Source organism: Ambystoma mexicanum, chromosome 2p, assembly GCF_040938575.1.
Source record: "Ambystoma mexicanum isolate Mex_15411 chromosome 2p, UKY_AmexF1_1, whole genome shotgun sequence".
Taxonomy (NCBI): Eukaryota; Metazoa; Chordata; class Amphibia; order Caudata; family Ambystomatidae; genus Ambystoma; species Ambystoma mexicanum.
In genome coordinates this window covers 104,820,214-104,845,777 of record NC_090923.1, presented here as the reverse complement: position 1 = coordinate 104,845,777, position 25,564 = coordinate 104,820,214, and the positions used below count along the sequence as shown (strand labels likewise).

At 44.0% G+C, this 25,564-nt stretch overlaps 1 protein-coding gene across 1 annotated transcript in view; it reads right to left on the bottom strand.

Moving 5' to 3' along the window:
* Positions 1 to 25,564, bottom strand: part of COL7A1 (collagen type VII alpha 1 chain) — a 782,081-nt gene that overhangs the window by 338,859 nt on the left and 417,658 nt on the right. The window contains exons 52-56 of the mRNA XM_069646196.1: positions 21,852 to 21,884; positions 13,044 to 13,115; positions 10,709 to 10,768; positions 6,497 to 6,532; positions 3,978 to 4,058 (exon numbers count right to left, since the gene is read on the bottom strand). Of these exons, the coding sequence (XP_069502297.1) occupies positions 3,978 to 4,058; positions 6,497 to 6,532; positions 10,709 to 10,768; positions 13,044 to 13,115; positions 21,852 to 21,884 (282 nt within the window). The remainder of the gene's footprint in view (positions 1 to 3,977; positions 4,059 to 6,496; positions 6,533 to 10,708; positions 10,769 to 13,043; positions 13,116 to 21,851; positions 21,885 to 25,564) is intronic.

Here is a 25,564-nt window from a genome sequence, read left to right as displayed (position 1 = left end):
TTGCACTCTGCTCTGTCTTAGCCTCCTGTATTATTTTTAGATATTCCTTACGCCTGTCCTGTACTGTAGTATTCTCTGCCATCGCGTCACACATTTAGTTTAACCACCTTCTCTGTATTCCACTTTACTTTACCCGCTTCTAATAATTTATTCTGCTATGCTCGCTCTCTTTCAGACTGGCTACTGTACTTTAGCACCTCCACCCACTTTACTCTGGCCTCCTTTACCGTGTTCTATTTGCCCCCTAAACTTTACTGGTCCTTACTCCCTGTACTGAAATGTTCTCTTCCTCCCTTGCCATTGCTATTTCATCCTGCCCGCCCCTATATTCAGAGCATGTCAGCTGCTAGAAGGCTGACGATTGGGCATGTTACACCAGATAATGTTTCCCTTTACAATCACTTGCATGGTAGGCCATGACTTCATACTGTTTATTAGCACCCAGGGGGGAGGGTGCAGCCAATCAGGTTGCATGGAAGGTGGTCTGAAACCTCTTATCTCAGCCCGCATTTCGTGGAACCCGCCGGCTGCCTCCCCCACCCGTTCTGCCATTTTCTAGCCACCCAGCACTTCCCTTTTTTATTTTATCCCAAGCCCCTTCCCCAACCCCAATTACCTGATTCACTGTTTCACATTTTTCTTGCTGCCATTGTAATGGAAGAGGTGCTCCATATGGAGCCCCACCTTCTACAACCATGGCAGCCATCTTAGCAAAGTATTTCCATTCAGAGAATGGGATGCAGCGTCCCGTTCAATGAATGAAAATACCTTTTTTTTTAAGAAGCTGATTTTACTGCTTTGGTAGCCCGGGGTTCTAATGGCGCTATTTACCCATTCCACGGGCTACACTGGGGGGAGAGGCAATGTCCCAGATCCCTCATTATCCACCCTCGTACTGCTTGGGCCTTTAACTCGGGCTGCCGTGGCATTACCCCCCGCCCCGGTGTAGCCCGTGGAACGGGTTAATATTGGCATATCGTCTGAACTGCACATCAAGTGACAAGGCTACTGGCAGCCAATCGGTTTTCAAGGTACCACAATAAATCCCAACAGGTAAGCACAGTCCTTTGCTTGAAATTATAATTTCACTTTTTTATGTCACAGAAAGGAGCTTATAGGTTTTCTGTTCAATATTTTGCATGCCTCTCATGCTGGTCTTAACTACTATAGACAAACTTGGTCTGTGTTATAATACCTATTATGCATAACTTCTTGTTCCAAATGTTAATACAGTTAGTACAGTTAGGTAGTAATTTCATATCTGCATACAACAATACTACTTTTTTCACAGGAAGTAGGTGGGGGCTAGGTGGGCTGCCTCCCTACCATGATGCTACAACAGAAGTCTGCATCCTGTGGTTCACCGGACGTTATAAACTACAACTCCCATAATCCATCACCAGTGATTATGCTGGCAAGTTCTAATGGGACTTGTAGTACGAAACGACAAGAGTCAAAGGTTGCCGACCCATATAGCTAGGAGGAGAGCCTTTCCTTCTGTGAACGACTTGTGTTGCCAGCAATAAGCCACTGAGTGACAGTGTGCAGACCTGATACACCCCCTTGCATTGAGTATCTCCCCATCCCACCACTGCCATTTCACTGCAGGATGGCTCATGAGTTTTACTGGAGCATGTGTAGGGCTGGCGAGGCCAGTGGCGCAAAACATTGTCAGGGTTTGTACAAAGAGGAACAGGGAAGGTGACAGGGACTCATATTAGGAGTCAGGGGTAGTAAAAGAGGAACAGGGAAGGTGACAGAGACACATTAGGAGAGATTGAATTACAGTTTTCATTGTTCGTTTTGACTTTGGTTTGGTCCTTAACCTATGCTGTTCAGAGTCAGGAAGTAATCCCAAGCAAAGATGGAGGAAGAGAACCTGAGTCTTCTTATGGCTAAAGGAAGACAAAGGGCAGCTGCTGGACATTCTAAACTGCCTCTCATTTGTTTTTTCTCTGTAAGCAAGTAGCTCTCCAGTTCAAGGCCTTAATTTTAGGAATAGTAACTTTACAAAGCAGCCAGGGCAAAGATAATGCCTCCAGGACTTTAGGGAATCCAGGAGAGCAGGTGGAAATGCAGTTCATCTCAAGCTAAGGGCACATCCTTACATAACTGCATAACTGCATGGAACTTCGCAGCTTTGAGTCTGCGGCAATATCATTTTATATGTGTATTTTTTCATTGAGTTCATAAGTGAATTGTTTCCGATTTTACCGGAACTCCATTTGCTAAAATGGGACATCGGAAGTTTAAAACTAAAGGAGCAGTTGTGCACGTGGCAGAAACCGTAGCAGGGTCTACAATAGAGTGCCAGTGAACTAGCAGAAAGTACTTCTCTGCAGGGGTGTTGCTAGGTCTGGAAAATATCCGAGGCTACGCTAATGTCAGGACTGTCAGGACTCGGGGCTAGCTAGCTTTTTGGTTGTAGCCCCTGAGCTTCTATCCAGGGCTACAAACAAAAGACCTGGGGCTATAGCCCCTCAGTTACCCCCTAACAACGCCTCTGCCGCTGTGCATCACGAGCATCGAAGGCAATAGGAACGGTTGCCTTGGTAACCAGAGGATTGAGAGGCCTTGCTGGTTCAGGAAGCAGCGTGGATATATGGGGCGGGTAGCACAGTGTTTGCTTTTCGAAGCCACGCTCGCTTGGAGGCGCGTGAGCCCGGTGAAAGCTGGATTGGAGTTTATTTCTTTTTTTAGCTCAGGAGCGCACAGTGACTAGGTTTCATGAAACTTTTGATTTGAGGCTCAGGAGAGCAGTGACTGCAGGAGTCAGGACCTACACTGCGGTTGCAGAGTTACAGTCAAAATGAGAGAAGTCTTTCTCGTGCAAAGTCACACATGAAAATAGTTGTAACGCCTTCATGCCATATTTAATTTTAATGTAAGAAGTGACTTAATAAGACAACTATAGAATAAACATTTTTTTTAAAGTCGCAGACATTTTATAATATCCTAGACAGAGTAGAGCAGGGAAATCCACTGGTTAGTAGGTAGAAGTCCTCAGTTTGGTTTGGAGAAGGAGAAAGGAAAGCAGAATCCAAGGCCAAGTTTGCAGAGCCTCCTTCTTTGTCATCCCTACGGACTTCTCTCAGAGGGCATACAGGTACTGAACTATTAATGCGGTTGAGTGACGGGGGTAGGGAGCAGACTGGGAAGTTTTGTCTCACCTTGTTTTCCTTTCTCACCCCAGCAGATCTCCACATGTGTAGAGGAGCCGGAATATGAGTTTGCTATTTTGTCCCATTCCCCTTTACCTCGGTCGAGGGAAGGGGGGGTGGCGTGCTCAATTGTTAACATTATATTTGAGAGTGTAACACCCTTGTGGGTCTGTGCGGTTCAGCAGCTTCTGCAGACCTTTCAAGGCAGGACCTGACAATAGGAGGTATGTGGGGTAGAAAGGAAAGGGGGGTGTAGAGTTGAATGGGCGAAGTGTGGAGAAACAGTAGTTTTGGCGAAAAGGGGTAGCTGGATCTTATTGTGTGCCATTTTGAATGTGCTCCACATAGGTGACACAAGGTAGATGTAACCCAATTATCTTGAATATCCTACCTAAACCGATACACCCCATGTGTTTTTTGCTATAACTATCTAGCTCATGTAATACATTAAGCAGAACAACGCATTCGGTGTATTTACAGAAAAATGCATTCTGTGTACCATATCCTGGTAGTGTACAGGATAATGCATTCTGTGTACCGTACCCTACCATTGCAGAATGAATTGTTCTGTTTAATTTATTTATTTTATTGTTCCTTTACAACACGCTTAATACCAGCGAGTGGTTTCTAAGCACGGGATCAGAATTTGAACCTGAGTTGCACCGCGTTGTCTTGCTTCCATGACACAAGCATTGCCCCTGAGCTATCCTTCCTCCATCATGATTGCATGATTGTTATAGCAAAAACACATGGCGTGCATGATACCCTCCGCTCTGATAATTCCCAGAGCATGGGCAGATGTCTTGAACAAATTACCTCCTTTCCGCGCAGGCCGATCTGTCCGGGTGGGCCTGTTTTGCCTGTTTCTCCCTTCTCTCCTGGGTCGCCTTGGTCGCCCTGAGGGTGAAATATTAGGAAACACACATATTAGGACTCTAAGATCATATTCATGTCAACCTCAAAGGTTTGTGCATTTTCTACTGCCTGACAACAATAAAAGGTATAAAAAAACAGGACCACAGGATAAAATTGGAGAAATATTAAAGAGAAACTTGACAAAAATAGGTCATTCACTGGGGACAAAACCAATAGACAATCGATTACCTCTTAGGCAGAGAGTTCAAAACCTTTGAAAAGCCTCTAGATTTGATGGAAGGCACATGAAGGGATTACCAGCTACATGACGGCTTAATTGGTTTGGCATATGACCAAGCTGGAGCAGGTAAAGAGCGGCATGAGCCACTATGGTGGCTGTGCCACAAATCCATAATCTTTCTGCTCAACAGTTGGTGTAGATGTAATATCAGCATACAGGCTGCAGAGTTCTGCACTGTCAGATCTGGATCAGTTTAGGTTGGGTTAGAGTATGTTTTATTTATGTTCTGTCAATTGTTGGGGGTGATTTAGTCTTGGAGTAGCAAACAGTAAGAAGAAAAACATTCTGTAGTTTGTTTAACGTTAGCTCCAATATATCAGAAGGACAGCTTCCCAATCTATCATGGTGGAGATGGAACTGAACACTGATTGGTGGAAAGGAGCTCTTCAAGGCTTCACAGGCATTCTAAACTGTCTTTCATTGTCCCAAGTCTATCAGGAAGGTCCTGTTTTTGTTAAACTCCAGGTTAGGCCCCATTCTGAAAACGTTCCTGTTTAATTCAGCAGCAAGAATCGTTTGAGAAGCTCAGCACAGCGTGGGACAAGAAAACCTTCTGGTGGGAGCGCTGCGTATCTTTGGGGAATGCAAAGCTTTGATTTTGAGATTAAATGTAAAAAAGACTTCTAATCTTTAATAATTAATTTCAAGTTTTAGGTTTTTAGTTAGGTATTGAGGTTTACTCAAGAACTCTTGGTGATTGCATACGAGCGCTTCTGCTCCGTTCTTCAGTACAAGAAAGCGTTAGTTTTAATGTTTTAAAAACAATTGATTGTGTGCGAGCCCGCAAAAGCAACGAAGCACAACGTTAAAGGAACTCCTCAGCCGATGTCAAGAGAGCGCTTCCGCTTCATTCATCCGTATTGAAAAGACGTTGGAATCTTTTCCTCAGCAAGCTTTAGTGTGCGCAAGGGAGTCTATGCCCAGGAGCGTACGCCGATACATTGAAGTAACTGAGCATTCACACTGCTCGTGTTACCTAGTGTTTAGTACTCGACAGTTGCGCAGTGCCGCGCCCGGTCAAGACTAGTTCTTCCAGGTTGAGACAACGCCTGATTATAAGTAGTCTTTCTAGAATCCCGCATGTGCAATAATAGTGTTCGTATCAATAATCGGTTTCCTTTTAAAAAGTCAGGAACATGTTGGGCAAGAGACTTTTATGAACTTAAACCAATTACACATTGTGATAAATTCTTAAGCAGAGGCCTGCTCAGGAATACAAGTTAAATAAGAAAGATACAAGGAAGTCAAGGAACATTTTCCTGTAACCTCAACGTTCAGTCTAAGAAGGTTTATCCTCAGTGAATTCCCTCAGCAGTGAAGGAAGACAGTGCAACCATTTATGAGATTTGAAATAACTGAACCCTACTGGGATATAATTCCTCTCTGCTCTTCGAAGAGGAAAACACAAGTACTGTTCACAGTTTTAGAAAGGGGAGTGAGTATTAAAGGGGCAACAAGCACATGATCAGATGTAGTATTATTTGTTTTCTCATTTTCTGCAGATGTCCATTCCACACAAAGAAGGCAATCTGTTCTTTGTTATTATCTCCACTACCCCTTTCCCTTGAGGGTGTTTGAATTTCAGCTTTGTGTATTTCCAGTTGTTGATCAGACATCTTGAGGGGTCTGTGGGGTTCAGCAGCTGCTATGGACAAGATTCACCAGGACCAGACATCCACTCACTAAAGCCTCATCGGAAGCATTCGAAGGGGGCTTTTACATAGTGACAAAATGAAAATACGTAGTGTCGAGGTTTGCTTTGAGTAAGCCTAGTACTGAGGGCTCATTGCCGACAGTACTGTTCATTTGTGTTGATATTTTTCCACCAGTTGGTTCCTCTTGTTATGTATATTCTAATGACCAGATAATCTTGAAACGGTTTTGACTTGCAGATAGTACAGGCCACCCCCATCCCCATTAAAATGAGAACTTTCAGGGATGTTTCAAAATACTTGTGAATATTCATGATTTTTACAATGCATATATTGATGGGGCCTTCCAAGGTTTGCTATTTGTTTTGTTTTACAAGACAAAAATAAATTAAAAACAATAATAAAATAATAATTCACATAGCAAACCCCTCTAGCTATGAATGTAAATTCACAAAAACACGCACCTCTCACGCTCAAGATGAAAACAGATGCATATAGTTGTTATTTAAAGAAATGTAAGAAATTACCTTGGCACCATTTTTGCCACTGAGCCCTGCAACCCCCTGGTGGAAAGAAAAAAGAAGAAGCAAGTAATTCTTAGCAGCATTTGCTCGAGTTCTCACCAGTTTTCTGAAACATTTTGCATGCTCTGGAAAGGATATTGGACACACCATCGTTATTCTTCTTGTGCCTATTCTAATGCTTCAGCGAGATTTCCCAGGGACAGTGCGATGAACAGGGTTGGAAATTGACAAAATGTACTGTCCCATATGTGCATGGAAGGGGGCAGTCAGTGTTGTGTGGCGTGAGTGAGGGGCAGAGCGCCAGCTTGTGATCGAATAGGAATGATAAAGTGCCGGTGGGTGAAACCTGCACGAGGGACTTAGTCCTTACAATTTGCATACAAGTGAAGAGCATTGTGGGAACCTAGAAATGATCACACAATTGTATATTTAAAATATGCCTGTGATAGCGATTCAAGAAGAATTCCTAAGCAGGTGATTAACACTGGGCTCTCTGCTCAATTCAGTTGGTAAAATACTCAACCTAACAAAAAAGTGTCAGTAAATCATGAGACATATATAGCCATTTCGAAAGTGTGCGGTTACGGATGTGAGGCTTGGGCTGTTGACAAAGGTTACAGCTTTTCCCAGTAATTTCTGGTTTATCTACTGCTTGTGTCATAGGCTCTTGTGCATTATGTGCATACCAAAGCATGAGGTTACACATGGCCTGACCGGTGGTCATGTATGTAAATAATGCCAGGTCTTAGCATGGTGTACCAAATGCTCTTCAGCTGGCGATTCAGTTGACAGCAGGCTCGTCATTAGTCTGCAAATCCAAATGTTATGTGTCCGCATGCCCACGCTAAGCGACCGGCACGGGTAACCACACACAAGAACAGGTGGACCCTGGTTCTTTTTTGCATTTTTCATCTCCTATCCATACGGTAGCAAGAGTGAAGGTCTTGATAAGTGCTTGGTTCGCTCTGCCATCCTATAGACTTTCAGGAAAACCAAACATAATGGGCATTGAAAGAAGATATTTTATTGAATTATTTTGGCGTTTCATTGAGCTCTGATATTCTTCCTTTTAGCCACTGCATAACGCTAAGTTCAACAAATTCCAGTGGTGATGGGGGAGTAAAATAGAAAAGGACACAGTGCCCAACCGGTGGGTATTGTCTGACTCGGAGCAGGCAGGGGAAGACTCTTCGATTGGATGGGCCGAATGCTCCGATGGAGGTCTTGGTCTAGATATGGTTTGTCCATAGCTTGCGTGCAAAAGACCTTCTGGAAGAAGCGCATCTTCGTGGCTTCCCTGAAGGTGGGACTCTTTGCAACACTCTTATGCGGTAGTCCAGAAAGTTCTAGCAAAAGCAGCCCTACACCCCGATGGCTTTGCCTCCTTCCTGAACCATAGTGAATTTTACCTGGAAACAGTTGTCTGCTAAAATGTCACACAGGTTGAGCGTGCATTGTATACATGTGGGCTTAGGGCAGGGGTATATATTTATTGACAGAGCAGTCAAACCATGTTGTGAGAGCTCCACTTTGGAGCCTTCTTTTTGGGTTACATGCCTTGTTCCCGTGTGTACCGTTAACTGAAGATTATGATGAAAGCAGTGCAGTGCATTTTTCCTTCTGCCAAGGTGCTTTTCTCATGTATACCCCCAAGAATAGTGTGGAAGTATTCCAATGATTCCTGTCGCCAGCCAGAGATCGGAAGGGGTCTCATCAACAGAAGCATGTGTGACTTCTTGAGTGCTGCTGGGATGTTCTCCTGTGATAATGAGAACATTGGTTCGCGATATATACACCTTTTCAAGGCAAATGGCATGTCTTTGTCGACCAGTGGCAATGAAATTTTGTTTCACATGCTACACACTGCACTGAAGATCCTATTGTAAGAATGTGAGCTGATGTTGAAAACACAAATTTACCTATGAAAACAGCAAAAAAAGGTGTTTCTAGGGAAGCACCTTTAAAAAAAACAAAAAACCCCACAAAGGCTCTTTTAAGAGCCACCACAACTAACGACGTCCGCTACCCTGGTTGAAAATTATTCTCCCACTCCTGCGCGCGCACAGCACGAAATGTCCGCGAATATCGCGATAGTTGCAGGGTGGCACGTGTTACATACGCCCCTTTTGCGGGTGACTACCATAGAAATGGGCCTGTAGAGGCTACGGGATTGGGCAATAAGGTTTCTGGGCGTGGTGTGTATGCACAGACTGTCAACAGAAATGCAAAGGGTGCGGTTATGGCTGTGTGTTTCACGAGGCACAGCGTGCAGGTTTTAGGGGAGTTCGACATACATTGACTGAAAGTGAATGGAAAACACTGTGCAGTGGCTGCTCATTTTGCAATCTATCATGTGCATCTTTGATGTCCTGGGTGTTAGTCTTTGCAGTGCGCGGTGGTGGCGCGAGTTATGGTTGCTTAGCTTACCAGAACTGTCGAAATTTGGGGGGGGTTTGGTTTTACCTGTAACCATAACATGCCTGTAAAGTTTTTCGATTAAATTTCATAGGTTTTTGCTAGTGCAACTGAACCATAATGTCCCTTTAACAAAGTTTTTTTCATTGAATATATTTATATATATATATATATATATATATATATATATATATATATATATATATATATATATATGATATATCGTTTTTGAGTACAATACCTGCCTATGAAGTTTATGCTTAGTGTGTTTAGAAAGGCCTAATTCATAATCTACATGCTGATTACCTTGTGTCACTGTGCAGCCCGGGGGAACCCCATAGTACCTAAGACCAACACGTGCAGCTATCGGGGGTGTCAGAGCCAGTCACAGACCTACGCTCTCTGCAAGTGGCCCAGGGTACCATCACAGCCCAGTGCACCTGCAGGGGACTACAGGGAGCCTGCCCCGAGCACCCCTTGGTGGGCAAGGTCCAAGCACATGCCAGTGATGCCAGCAGTACACACCAGGAACCACAATGGGTGACTACAGCACCCTGCGAGAGCCGCGGGACCATCGCCAGTCCCCATTGCACGGGGGCATTCAGGGCATCAATGCTAATCATGCTCCGTGCATGGCAGCCCTCGGAATGAGACTTGTGACCCCATCACCACTTAAGGGTACACTAGGACCCCATCACTGATGCTGGTTCCTGCGGGGTAGGGGCCATGGACTTGTTCCCCATGTGGGCCCTAAGACCACAGCACTGACTTTTGCAGCCTGTGGGCGACACCAAGACTACAAATTAAATCCAAATTAAATACAACATCCAATTAAGCACTGCTGTGCGTGACCCCCTAAAAGGTGTGGGGCCCATTGGCCTGATGCATAATCCGGCACTGGGTGTTCTGTGTGGACTCATTGTAGCCTAGACCACTCTCCCACTTTTCCGGAGACTAAGCCTTGACTGTTCCACTCTACCACGCAAGAGAAGGGAGTGGTCCAGGCCCAAAAACAAAGGGCAAGGGAGGGAGGGTGAGGGAACAAGCTATCTTGTGATGCAGCAGGAGGATGAGTGCAGCACAGACCTGCACAAGATACAATGGAAAGCTGATGAGTGTGGGCTGCATGGTTTTATAAATTAAGCATATTGTGTGAGCTAAATAAAAAAAGATCTATTTAAAAAATAGAAATAGCTGTAATCAATGGACATGCTCCTGAGTGTGCGGCTGAGCTACAAAGAATTATTAGACTTTTATGAAGAATTTCCCTTCATGCACCTCTTCACACTGGTACTACCTCTACCACCCTCATATGCCACACCACTCACTGGGAGTGTTGCTAGGTCTGGAAAAGATCCGGGGCTACACTAATGTTGGACTGTCGGGACTCGGGGCTAGCTAGCCTTTTGGTTGTAGCTCCTGAGCTTCTATCCAGGGCTACAACCAAAAGACCCCGGGCTATAGCCCCCTCAGCCCCCCCTCCCCGCTAACAACGCCTCTGCCACTCACACTATCATGGAAGTTCTTTCGACATCGAAGAACCTACCTAACTCGCGACACGCCTATGTGTTGCAGTTATTATGTAGCGCTTTTGCGAATATATAATTTTGGCTGTAATGAAATCTATTCTTTTTTTTCATGTCTCTTACTGATAATGAAGCGGGCCGAACATTGATTTCATACTTGTACCGTATAGATTTGTTTTCATGCGAGTGCCTATTTGTGAATAGCTTTCAGAGAAGTAGTTCTGTACTAACATCTTAAATTCGTAGATAAATTAGGAAATCTTCCAGGACTCACCCTTTCGCCAGGCTCCCCTTTGCCCCCTGGCTGTCCGGTGGTGCCAAAACCTGGGGTCCCCTGCGGTGGAAAGCAATAAGGTTAGAAAAGTGTAAAGATAAGGAAACATGCACAGATGGTATGGTCCAGAAGGAGGGCCTGGGCACTCAGGACTGGCCTCTACGAGGCCAGAGTGTGCACATGTAAAGGATCGAGGGCTAAACACATATGGAACATCTCTAAAAAGGAAAACCAATAACCCAACAAAATGTGTGTTATGCTCTGTTTGCTATAAGAAGTTTTAAATGTGGGTAGCAAAAATAATCGCAATGATTAGGGCTTCTTGGAGGAATTATCGAATTCATGACCACAAAGACGATTTATTAAGAAAGCTACAAAAGTAAATGGGTAACTGACGCCATGGCTGAGTCTATGCATAAACTATGTCTACATTGCACGCATACATTGCACACGCAGTCACTTCCCAACTGAAATGCCATTGGCTGCATGGAGTTGACTGGGAACGTGTTCACTTCCGTGCAATGTTGATTGTTTGTACTACAAGGTGCAAGCGATTCGCTTGCCCTGAAGTCTGTTTAGTCGCGGCTTTCCTTGCTTGGTTACAATTCAAAATGGATGCGCTGAGCAGGTGCAGAAAGCCCGTGGATTGTATGGGAAGACACAGCATGTCCACCCCATCAACATCTGAGGCTGGTGGAGTAGCTGTGGGACTTGTAGGGTGGAGCGAATGGGGTGGCAGATTCGATTACAATCCGTAACATTCTGTTACTCCACCACACAAATCCATTAAAACGATATGGTATGTTGAAAGGTTGTATGCATGCTTTTATCCACATGCATTTGGCAAAAAGCTGAGGGCAGGATGACCTGAGAAACACATTCGGGCCGCAGGCCCCGCTGAGCACATCAGTGATGGGCATACTTAAAAGAAAAAAATAAATACAAAATAGTTTGCGCTACTTAGTGCTTTTTTGTGAATTTGACCCATTTAGCGCGGTGCAAAGAGTACTTTTGCAGTGCTTAGTGACTTTGCATGCGCAAAAATACGCTTTGCACCACTCTGTGATTAGGCCCGATTCAATGCGTTGCAAAATACACTTTGCACCGCTCTGTGAATTAGGCCCGATTCAATGCGTTACAAAATACACTTTGCACCGCTCAGTGAATTAGGCCCGATTCAATGCTTTGCAAAATACACTTTGCACCGCTCAGTGAATTAGGCCCGATTCAATGCTTTGCAAAATACACTTTGCACCGCTCAGTGAATTAGGCCCGGTTCATAGCCTGATTCATGGAATTATTTGCGTGAAAAACGCAGATTTGCGCGCCTTTCTGGACGAAAATCCCTGTTTGAAGTATGGGGATTTTCGGGCAGAAAGGCGCGCAAATCTGGGTTTTTCACGCAAATAATTCCATGAATCAGGCAGTCAATCCGTTGCAAAATACTCTTTGCACCGCAAAGTGAATTAGGCCCGATTCAATGCTTTGCAAAATACACTTTGCACCGCTCAGTGAATTAGGCCCGATTCATAGCCTGATTCATGGAATTATTTGCGTGAAAAACGCAGATTTGCGCGCCTTTCTGGACGAAAATCCCTGTTTGAAGTATGGGGATTTTCGGGCAGAAAGGCGCGCAAATCTGGGTTTTTCACGCAAATAATTCCATGAATCAGGCAGTCAATCCGTTGCAAAATACTCTTTGCACCGTAAAGTGAATTAGGCCCGATTCAACGTGCTCCTTGGCCGTGCAAAGTCACTTTGCACCATGCTATATGTTCCATGAATTAGGCCTTTACTGTCTTTGGAAACATGAAACCTTGATTACATACTTGTACAGTATAGATTTGTTTTCATGCGTATTCCTATTTGTGAATAGCTCCCAATTGTTCAGTGCACTTCTAAGCGCTACTAGAAAACAGTGGATGTAATTTAAGCCCCGCATCCGAACAGAGCTTTTCTGGCCACCGTTAGCCTCAGGTGACGTTGAATGATCACTGTAGATTTAAAGAGCACTCGGGAAAACACACTTGAGGACATATAATCACGTTAAGTGGTTGCCACCTGGCACATGGCTAGGTGGCGTACGAGGGAGGCACTAATTAGCGCCATCCGCGATCTCTCTGCTACTGCCTAAAGGGGGTCGTTAGCATTGCTTATATGTTGTCGGAAAGGCTACACTTGGGCCATGATCCATGAGGACACATCGGGGCGCTCTTCATCCAGTTCAGCTGTTGAGAGTTCAGCCGGACACCTTCCTTGAGCCCCCAATGGTGTGTGGTGCACAGCGGCGAAGCTTCGACAATACATGTAACACGCACGTATTATAAGTACTCACACGTTCTCCCTTGTCTCCTGGTTCTCCTCTGGCACCTCTGGGCCCTTCCGACCCTTGGAGACCCATGTCACCCTAAAAGGAGCACATGATGTTAACAGAGCATGAGATAGTCACGACATTGAAGGTCATAAAGCAGACATTTAATTTGCCCTTTCTGTGCCCCAGAAAACACAGCATTCGTACTTCTTGCAGTATTTTGATGGAAAAAGGACCAAATTGTGAAACGGTCCATAAAAAAATCATTTCCGGAGTTGCAGTTCCTCAAAATATCCACAGTGGGACGCCCCACGACAAGCGGTTAATTATTACAGATGCACGTCTACCAGACACTTTACTGAAAGAAAAGAGCCAGGTCTCTACAGCCGACCCTGCATCTTCAACAAGAAAGATTCCAGAATGTCGCCCTTTGATGATGCCTGGTTATGCTATGGAACCTATTCTGACATCAGTAGTAGGTTGTCCAAGTAGCCCCTGCTAGATGTCGAAGTTTACAGCACAACTATTTGTGATATCCAACGATAAGGTCGCTTGGGAAAAAGGTCGCCAGGGGGCCCATTTCCTCAAATTTACACTCCCACGAAAATCAAGCCCTTTCCCCAAATATTATAGGACTGGAGTAAGCATAGTAATTAATACCCATCCTAGAATATGTGGGAGAAGGCTTTTAGGGGTGCAGGGAAAAAAGCGCCTACCTGGTGACTTTTATCCATACATTTTTGGTACTGCAGGCCAGCCAAAGCGTTGGTCAACACCTAACTGAATTTTACCTTTGATGTTTAAGCTGCAAACAGATGGCCGTGGCAGGTGCATTGTGACACAGAGGAACTGTGCCATTTTTTATTTATGATTTACATACAGTTTAAGCAATAATGATAATAGATACAAATATATACAAATTACAAGAATAATAACACTCCAAACTCCCACCCCCTCACCCCCACTCCCCAGTATGTAAACAGTTCACATTAAAAAGTACTCAAAATTCAGGTTCGGTACATTGCCAGAAATGCACCCCAAATCTTTGTGAACAATCCTGCTTTGCCATGTTTCCTGTATTTACATTTCTCAATTGCTGCAAGATTGGGCATTTCATTCAACCACAACCATTCTTCCTTCAATAGTGTTACATTAGATTTCCAATTTCGTAGGATGATTTTTTTCCCCCATCAAGGCACCCCGAAATATTCATTTTTTCTGGCAATTAGTAAATTCCTGCAAGTTCACATCATTCCCCAGAATTAGCGTTTCAAAATCCAAACAAACTTGCTCATTCAAGACACTCTCCATAACACCACCTATATCACTCCAAAATCCTTTAACTTTCATGCAAGTCCAGAACATATGTTCGAAAGTACCATTTTCAACAACACATGTCCAACATTCCAGCCCATCCCTCAAACCCCTCTTCCACAATATTTCCGGGGTCCAGTACACAATATTTAGAATCTTTATTTGTCTTGTTCTTGCAGAAAGGCTCATGGAACACAGACTGACTATCACACACATCCTTGTCCAAGTATCCAGCGTTATCATACACCAAGCCTCTTAATCCACTCGTCTCTCAGCACATCATTGCCCTTATATTCACCTACAATCCGTTTGTACATCCGGCTTGCCCGGCCACTCTCACCCACCACTGATTTCCTAGTGAGGAAGTTCAAATCCACCTTCTCCTGAGGAACAAGCCCACCAATAGCAGCCTTCAATCGCTTATAGACTGAAATCCTAAAGTTGTCAATATTAAATTGTTGTTGCAACTCTCTGGCAGTCATCCAATTACCATCTGAGAGCAAGTCACTAATCCAATTAACACCCCCAAGAACCAATCCGGCCAGAACAATGATTTATTTCCCAACTTAACAGAGGCATTCAGCCAAATGGAAGCATCTGGATTCCTGTACGCAGCCACACCCAAGAATCCAGCCAGCTTCGACCACGAGCTCCTCAAGCAAGCCGCCAGTGGATCCTTCGCATTCCTTCCCCTGATTCCGAAGTCAGTAATGCCCTTGGTGATAATGGGCCATTGTAACTCGTCTCCGCCCTAACCCAATTGTCGGTCGAGGGTGACAAGAAATCAAAAATGAAATCACAAATATATGCAAGATGATAGGCCCTGAAATTAGGGACACCTAAGTCACCCTTCTCTAGGGGCAGTTGTAACTTCCATAGTCGTAGCCTAGGGGGCTTCCTATCCCACAGAAACCCTTGAACAAGCCTATCCAACTCCTTTCAATAGTGATTCTCAATATTAAGTGGGAGTATGCTTAAAACATAATTGATTTTGGGAGCCGAAACCATTTTTAAGGCATTAACTTTCCCCACAACGAGAGATTCAATAGTCCCTACCTCTCTAGGTCATTTCTAAGAGTCAGAACAATCATGTTCATGTTCTCCTTCACCCATCCACTGATATTGGGAGTAATCCAAATTCCGAGATATAGCATTCAATCACCAGACTTTGTCCAATTAATTTTAAAGCCAGAAAAATTATGGAACTCTGCCAAAATCTCCATAAGAACCGGTAAAGTTTACTCCAAGTCCCGGAGAACCAAAAGGATATCATCTGCAAACATCCATAGCTTCTGTTGCAACCCCCAACATGAAACTCCGCAAGTCTCCGGATCTTTCCTAATCACCGCTGCCAGGGGTTCGATAGCAATAACAAACAGTAGCGGTGAAAGAGGGCACCCTTGTCTAGTCCCTTTCTCTAGTCTAAACGGGTCTGAGCGCCTGCCGTTAGTATTCACATCAGCTATAGGATCTGTGTACAACAGTTTAATCCACAATCTATACCTTACCCCAAAACCCATTTTCTCCAATACACAAAAGAGGAGATTCCAATCTACACGATCAAACACTTTTTCTGCATCTAACGAGAAGACAGCAGCAGCATCTAGAGAATCAGACGCCTTAGAAATCGTGTGTAATAGCCTCCGAATGTTACTCGAAGTCTTTCTGCCTTTCACAAAACCTGACTAGGTCACATCAATCAAATTAGGAAGCAAAGTTTCTAGTCTGATAGCTAGGACTTTCGTCAAAATTTTGTTTTCTGTGTTGAGAAGACTGATCGGTCTATAACTCATGGGAAGCGTTTCATCTTTCCCCTTTTTAGGAAGTACTGTTATCGACGCTTGTCTCGTGGAAGTTGGTAGAAGGACTTCCCTCAAAGAAGCCACATACATATCTTTCAGCAATTCAAGCGCCGAGTTTGGCAATAATGTATAGAATTCTACTGGGACGCCATCTGGCCCTGGCGTCTTCCCAACATTCAACCTAAAAATTGCCCTTTTAATGTCATCCAAAGCCAAGTCCCCATCAAGTAATTTTGAATCAGACTCAGAGAGCCTGGTCAACTGCGCCTTTTCCAGAAAGTCTCCACAGCCAGTAGGTGTTGTCTATGAATTATAAGGATGGCATCAAACCTGGAATTGTGTGGGAAGCTTTCAAATGTGCTATGCATGGTTATATGATTGGTTTAACGTGTGGCCTGAAGAAGAAGCGCACTAGTAAGCTAAAAGATCTTGAGAAGAGAGTTAGTGACTTGTCTATAAGAATTATGATGGACCCAACTGACTTAGAGGGTACTAGGGTCTTGTTGAAGTTGAAGAGGGAACTTAGACTCGAATTTGATGAGCAAACAGAACAGAGGTATCATAATCAGAGATGTGTGTATTATGAATATGGAGAAAAGTGCGATAGATGGCTGGCCTATTGGCTGAAAAAGAGGGAATCTGAGAGATCAATAACTTCGGTTCAAGCTAAGGATGGTCAGGTCACGTTTAATCCTGGAGAGATCAATGATATCTTTCGAGATTACTATGCTACTTTATATAAGAGGAACTGTGCCATTAAACAAACTCAGACCTTTAATAAATGCAGGAGTAGAAATGAATGCTGACATGGAAACCAGTACACGCGTCATTCGGCGTCTAACTTGATAAACAAACACTGTCAATGTTATGGTTGGTTTAAAAATGCACCAAAGAACTCTTCTACCTGAAATGTGTGAGTAGAATGGGACATTTGAGCTTAAAAGCCACGCATGTTACAACGCCTACCAGTAGACATCACTGGAAGTTTACCTCAAGTTCAAAGCCATTGAGCAATGCATCATGGGTATGACAATTAGCTCATGATTTTGCTCCAGAGAAAAGAAAGACAGTTTTCTGGAGCAAAATGCATGCTTTTTAGCTATTGCAGATCCACAATACATTGCTCATTGGCACTGAGCCAACACTGAATTACCGGGTGACATCGTGGCATGTATGGCTTGTTAGCTCAGTTGGCCTATTCTAACTTGAGAAGGAAACATTCTGAGCAGCTTTGAGCAGGATCTTCAATCCCCTGATCACGTCAAGTGAGTGATGGAAGTAGTGATGGACGGAGCGAATGAGGGAAACAATCGCTCAGCTTCATGTGAGAAGTAGCTTCTTCAGGGGGATGACCTTGTGACTTAGCTGCAAATGCTGTTGGGCAGGACTGCATGAAAACTGGTAGAGGTCCAGACAGGCTGGCCTCTCTGAAGTTGCTAGGGATGGGGGAATTGGTAGTGATTCAGACCGGTTGGTGTCTCTGTACTTGGAGAAATCCAGACAGGCTGACTTCTCTGAAACTCCTAGGGATTGGGGAGCTGGCAGAGATCCGGACAGGCTGGAGTCTCTGCAGCTGCTAGAGATGGGGTATCTGGTAGATATCCAGACAGGCTGGAGTCCCTGAAGCTGCTAGAGATGGGGTATCTGGTAGAGATCCAGACAGGCTGGAGTCCCTGAAGCTGCTAGAGATGGGGTATCTGGTAGAGATCCAGACAGGCTGGAGTCCCTGAAGCTGCTAGAGATGGGGTATCTGGTAGAGATCCAGACAGGCTGGCATCTCTGGAGCTGCTAGGGATGTGAGAACTGGTAGATATCCAGACAGTTTGGAGTCTCTGAAGCTGCTAGGGATAGGGGGCAACTGGTAGAGATCCTGCCAGGATGATGTCTCTGAAGCTGCTAGGGATGGGGGAACTGGTATAGATCCAGACAGGCTGGAGTATCTGAAGCTGCTAGGGATGGGGTGAAATGGTAGAGATCAGACACGCCGGAGTCTCGGAAGCTGCTAGGAATGGGGCAGCTGGCAGAGATCCAGACATGCTGGTGTCTCTGCCAGTTCCCCATCCCTACCAGCGTCAGAGATCCAGGCAGGCTAGAGTCTCTGAAGCTTCTAGGGATGGGGGAACTGGTATAGATCCAGACAGACTAGAATATCTGAAGCTGCTAGGAATGGGGTATCTGTTAGAGATCCAGATAGGCTGGGGTCTCTGAAGCTGTTAGGGATGGGGGAACTGGTAGAGACCCAGGGAGGCTGGCATCTCATGAGCTGCTAGACATGGGGGAACTGGTCGAGATCCAGACAGGCTGCAGTCTCTGAAGCTGCTAGGGATGTTGGAACTGGTAGAAATCCAGACAGGGTGGGGTCTCTGAAACTGATAGATAGGGTAGAAATGGTTTAAATCCAGGTAGGCAGGCCTCTCTGAAGCTCCTAGAGATGGGGGAACTAGTAGAGGTCCAGACAGATTGACGTCTCTAAAGCTGTTAGGGATGGAGGAACTGGTAGAGATCCAGACATGCTGGAGTCTCTGAAGCTGCTAGGGATGAGGCAACTGGTAGAGATCCAGACAGGCTGGAGTCTCTATAGCTGTTAGGAATGGCAGAGATCCAGACAGGCTGGAGTCTCTGAAGCTGTTAGGGATGGAGGAACTGGTAGAGATGGGGTATCTGGTAGAGATTCAGACAGGGTGGCATCTCTGGAGCTGCTAGGGATGGATTGGACTGATAGAGATCCAGCCAGGCTGGACTCGCAAAAGCTGCTAGGGATGTGGGAACTGGTAGAGATCCAGACAGGCTGGAGTCCCTGAAGCTGCTAGAGATGGGGTAGCTGGTAGATATCCAGATAGGCTGGGGTCTCTGAAGCTGTTAGGGATGGGGGTACTGGTAGAGACCCAGAGAGGCTGGCATTTCATGAGCTGCTAGAGATGGGATATCTGGTAGAGATCCAGACAGGCTGGTGTCTCACAAGCTGTAGAGACGGGGGAACTGGTAGGAATCCAGACCGGCTGGCGTCTCTGGAGCTGCTGAGCATGGGACAACTGGTAGAGATCCAGACAGGCTGGAGTCCCTGAAGCTGCTAGGGATGGGGGGACTGGCAGAGATCCAGACCGGCTGGAGTATCTGCTAGGGATGGGGTGAAATGGTAGAGATCCAGACGGCTGGCTGGAGTCTCTGAAGCTGCTAGGGATGGGGCAGCTGCTGGTAGAGATCCAGACAGGCTGGAGTATCGGATGCTGCTAGGGAGGTTGGAACTGGTAGAAATCCAGACAGGCTGGAGTCTCTGAAGCTTCTAGAGATGGGGTATCTGGTAGAGATCCAGACAGGCTTGAGTCTCTGAAGCTTCTAGAGATGGGTATCTGGTAGAGATCCAGACAGGCTGGAGTCTCTGAAGCTTCTAGAGATGGGGTATCTGGTAGAGATCCAGACAGGCTGGAGTCTCTGAAGCTTCTAGAGATGGGTATCTGGTAGAGATCCAGACAGGCTGGAGTCTCTGAAGCTTCTAGAGATGGGTATTTGGTAGAGATCCAGACAGGCTGGCATCTCCGGAGCTGCTGGGCATGGGAGAACTGGTAGAGATGTAGACAGGTTGGATTCCCTGAAGCTGCTAGGGATGGGGAACTGGTAGAGATACAGACAGGCTGGTGTCTCTGAAGCTGTAGAGATGGGGGAACTGGTAGGGATCCAGACAGGCTGGCGTCTCTGAAGCTGCTAGGGATGGGGGGACTGGCAGTGATCCAGACTGGCTGCAGTCCCTGAAACTTCTAGAGATTGGTATCTGGCAGAGATCCAGACTGGCTGACGTCTCTGAAGCTGCTAGGCATAGGAGAACTGGTATAGATCCAGACAGGCTGGAGTCTCTGAAGCTGTACGGGTGGGGGAGAGTTAATCCCATGTTCTTTCACCTGAAATAGGAGTGACTCTTGGACACCCCAAGGTGAAGCTATGACAGCATACCTCCTTCTTTCTCTTTAGACAAGTCCACAATGGCCCATAAACCTCCAACAAACAATTATGAGATAGTGGGGGAATGACCACTGGAACGGGAACACATAGATTTAGTGTGTCAAGTACAATTTGACAAAATAGACAGAGCTCCAACCACAGGAAAAATCAAAATGACAGAAAAAGAACTGAAGCATGGAAACATAAAGAAATTGTTCATCCATCAGCAAACAACCTCAATGTCGGAGGTTGCTCCAGAAGAATTATCCGTGAAGCATCAGACACACAGATAGAACATGGCCTGATTCCTAACAGGTACACTCGGATTGTATGTATGTGACTCCAATAAGAAAACACATTCGGTAGGTCAGTGGCCACTTCTGAAGACCCAGAGGTCCAAATGGAAAATAAATAACCTCTGTGTGCTCAGGATTCCTACAGCCAGTAGGTCCTTCACCCAGTGGTGAGTACTAACCGAGCTAGCAAGTAGTCACTTCCTTGCTTCCTGAAACTCTCACACTGTTTCTTTTGCCCTTCTCTAGCATTATGTCTCCATCAGACCTGTACTCCTTGTCAATACACTAAGGGACTTTATGCATCATATAACAGAACATTTCCAGTGGCGCAAGAGCAACGTTTCATGGCATATTCTCTGGAGGCAAAAAATGACCCTAGTACAACTACATCTTTTTTTAATGCAAATTTAAATATCACAATATTTGCTCAGGTGCAAATACATTTTAAAATAACACTAGCCCTGAGTGCATTATCTGTTATGGGAGTCCATGTGTACAACTACGAGTATACTGATATTGTGATTGAGTAATTGTGTGCACGTTTGTCCTGTTTTGTGCAAGTGTGTAATAGTGTGTACCTAAATATAGAACCACCTGGGTGTTGTTGGTGTTACTTAAATCTCCCTCGTACATAAGGAGGTGCCAGTCCTTCGTTCATCCACTTCCGCCTGTTCACAAAACATGGCCGCCCTTTACAGAACTCACGTTTACAGAGCACTTCTCACATTGGTCTTGAAATGGAACCAGCCCATCAGCTGGACAGGAACCCACTGAAAAGCTCTCTGTCCCAATCATCATCTTCGACAGCAATTTATGAGATTTTGAATGAACTTACTTCCCACAAGGGCAATAATGGAAGTAAGACGTAGGAACAAAGCACAAAGGAAGTTTGACTGTAGACTTTGTAAGGTACAAAGAGAGACCCTACTGCACTTGACAATAATATGCCCATGTTTGCGTGAACAAAGATGCCGATGGCTTGGAGGGTTCCTAACTCACTTTGAAACGATAAGTGTAGAGGACTGGTGGGCCCTTCTGCTGGGGGGAGAACGGATCTCAATTACAATAGCCTTACTAGCATATTTGAAGGAAACATTCATTCATTAGAAAAATGTTGACGACAGTTACTGAAAAAGTCTTTTCTATCTTCATACTTTTGTCAATATGATATTTTAACTACTAATAGTAAAATATGCTAGTGAGTTTGGATTTGGGGGCTAGTCCCCTTGATAAGGTGTTTCAAAATGTGTTTTTTTATTCCTTAGCACTTTTCTTTTTTTCTTATTCTGTACTTTTATTGAAAATCAAGTGTCATTGTGAAATGTTTAACGGTAAATAGTGTAAGGTTTTGACTGGCAAAACCATGACCAAGCTCTCTGTTCCAATGACATATTGTGTTGCCTCACCTTCATGGTCAGATTCCGTCTCACACACTCACACTCTGTCCAGAGATCACTGATGGTTCTGGATCCTTAATCTCTTACCTTATCTCCTTTGTATCCTCCGGAAACGGAAACCTAAAGTAATCACAGGGAGATCAAAATCAAAAATCAGCAGAACATTATGGAGTGACATAAATCAGGAAACCACAAGTTACAGAAACTCAAAAGAAACACAACTGTAGATGATTTACTGTCAACAAATTACCGTTACCTTACTAATAATATCTATGGAAATAGCATAATTTCGAACACTTGGAGGTGATATATTTATATATTCATTGTATTCACTGTGTACTCTCTGTGAATTAAAATAAACTCTAGCATATGTGATGTGACACAGAACAAACTCTTAATAACAATCAATCAATCAAAATTAGATTTAGGATTTCTCCATTAACAATGCACAAATAACACACATTTCAAACAACACAAATATAACATCATAAAACTTCCAACTTCAAACATACATTTTAAAAACCAGACATTCTAATACATTTCGGGACAATAAATTGAGCAGTACGCTGAAATAAATGGTCTACAAATGAACACAAATAAAACCAAGATTCTGTGTCCCAAAATTAAAAGATCACCTAAATCGTCACTCTTTAAGTGGTCCCTAGATAAGGACATACTAAAACTGTTGATGAGTATAGATATTTTGGGATTAGTATTAACAATGATCAGAATGATGATGCATACGTGTATGATTTGAAGGGAAAGATGACTGCTAATACTTCACAAGCGATGCTTATACAAAAGAAATATGGGAAGTTCTCATTTCAACCAGCGATCACTTTCTATATGCAGAAAGTAACAGCGTAATTCTATACAGAAGTGAAACCAAACCTTTGAAAAGTGAGAAATGTTGGACTCTTATGGAAGGCGAAGTATATGCTGGAATCTCTCCACTGTTATCCACGAGCTTGGAGAAAGTCTGTAAAATCTTTAATGGCTACAGCAAGTATCTCAGAACTATTATTGGCAACAAACCCCACAAAAGCAAAATACAACCTATGGCGGTTGGACTGGATCGATACCATTGTTTATCTGTAAAGCATATAAAATATGCAGAAAAAATCCCTTAGAGGGCAAGAGATTCAGAATAACAGAAACATATCTGTTGAAATTTCCCGACCAAAAATTACAAAGCACATTCTTAAGATTCCGTCTAAGACTCTTTTCAACGAGAGAATTACGAGCACGGATGCAACAAATCCTGCTGCAAGCAAATGTCTGTACATTTTGCTGTAACCAACCCTTCAGCGTGTATTAACAGTATGTCCTGCATTGCTACAACAACGCATGACGTTATTTAAACCCCACTTCCAAGAACAGATCATTATAACTGCCGAAGATCTTTGGAAGAGATTGTACCATACAAGAGTAGTGCAGTTGCAAATTGCAATTGCAAAATACATACTCTTACTCAAATTAGAACCTGGAAAATGTCTCTAAACTAAAGCTGTCAATAACACTTATAGACAGTCCGTCGTTTTGTAATCATGATGTTGACATTTTCGCAGGCGAGGCTCATTGTCACCGCCTCTCTCTAAACTTTCTGATGCTGATGATCAACAATGATGCAAATGATTGGGGTTCTGCTTTCTGTTTTGTCTTTTCGATTTGATTATCAACTAGCAACGATGTGACTAAGTCCTAACATGTTGACCGAGTAGTTGTGATTAAGCTCCAGTATGTGTAATAGTTGTGTAGCCTTGTTGTTTCACTGTCGTTTGCAGTCTGTAGTCTGTATCCTTGTAATTTAGTATTTATGTTTATGACCTTATTGTTTTATATGAATTTATATAAATAATAAGAATTTATTGAAAAGTTGTTTAACAACTATAACAATAAAAAAAAATTAATCTAGTTGCACACATTGTGCAAAATATGCATGCATTCTCAGTTCTAACGTTTTTTTTTAAAATCCAGCCAAGTCATACAGGAAAAAAGTACCCTCCGAGTTAAGGACCATAGACATTGCTTCCTTAATAACTCTAATCTGCTTACTCTTAAAATGTGGTTTTAACCATTCCTTCCTCAGGTCCTGATATTGTGGGCAGATGTGGGCAGATGAAGAGAACGTGAACCAAATCCTCATCTCACCCGGTCTTACAGCCACATTTACAAGATCCCTACATTCAGCTCTTCCTTTTAGACAGAGGCAATAGGTTTAAATGTGCTAGAATCAGAAGCCTTCTGCCTGCTGGAGAGTTTATCTTAGTAATTGAGCCTGGCCCCAGCTTAAACATTTTAATATCGGAGTCAGGCCAGCAACGAGAGGGATTTTCAATGTAAAGCCTTAGAGTTGAGGGCCTTCCCCTTTGATAAGGGAAGAATACTAGCCGTGGCATCATTTACTGTGCCCAGCTCACAATCTTCCCCTACTCCAGACTGAAGCTCCTGTCCCATACTGCTCCCTGCTTTGAACCACACGTTTCCGCGCGCTCAGCGAGGCCTCCATCTCTAGAAATCCAGCTATCATGCTAGCATTGTATTGTATTGTATTGTTTATTTATTTATAGAGCACAACAGGCCGTCAAGTTTCTGGGCGCTTGCAAAGCTTTTAGGTTAGAGTTACATAGGTTACAGGTACATAGGAGGCAGATAAACAGAAACAGTAGCTAATAATATACAGTGAACAATTTACAATTTACAATTTACAGGCATATAGAAGGACATCAGAGGTCACTGGGCATATAGGATAAGCTTTCGGGATACCTAATGCAGTTCTTAGGGCGTTATTTTGGAGGGTTTGGAGTTTGTTCATATTGTGCTTACTAGTGCCCAGATACAGTGCATTGCAGTAATCCAGTTTCGATAGGATTAGTGCTTGTGCAATCGTAATGCAGCTATCAATGGTCAGAAAAGGTTTACAAGCATAGAAAAGTTTACACGTGTAGCTCGTTGCAGAGGCTGTGGCATTTATTTGCTTGTTGAGGTTGAGTGCTAGGTCCAGGTAAAAACCTAAGGTTTTTACTTCCTTAGCTACTACAATCTGGATGGCGTCAATGGTGATGGATTTGTATTGGTGAGGGAGTTTGTTCAGTCTGTTAGGGGAGCCTATGATTAGGAGTTTGGTATTTTTGTCGTTAAGTCATAAACCATGGGTGGCCATCCAGGTTTGTATGATTTGGTAAATTTTATTGATGAGTCCTACATCTTTGTCGTAGTCTACCTGAATAGGGATGAGGATCTGGGTGTCGTCAGCGTAATTAGTGTATGAGACACCCAGATTGTCGAGTATGTCAAAGAGAGGCTGTGTAAATATATTATACAAAGTGGGAGAGAAGCCTGACCCCTGTGGAACACCCCATGTGATGGGTAATGGGTCAGCTGATGTCGAGGGTGAGAAGACTCTTATAGTTCTGTTTTCTAGGAAGGACTTTATCTATGTGGAGGCCTCTTTGGAGAAGTTAGTAGCTGATTTGAGGTGGTTACATAAGACTTTATGGTCAACGGAGTCAAATGCGGTGGAGAGGTCTAGTAGTAAGAGCATGGAGATTTCACCTATGTTTTTCCGGTCGTCCTGTTGGTTCTTGAGATTGATGAGGGCCGTTTCAGTTCCATGTCTTGGCCTGAAAGCAGATTGTCGAGTGCCTAGTAGGTTATTGATCTCCATTTAGGATTGGATCTGGAGATAGGCAGCTCTGTCAAGGATTTTAAGGAGAAACGGTACTGTTGTGATTGGTCTATAGTTGGTCAGGATTCTGGGGTCCAGATTGTTTTTTTTAGAAGTGGTAGTACCCATGCAT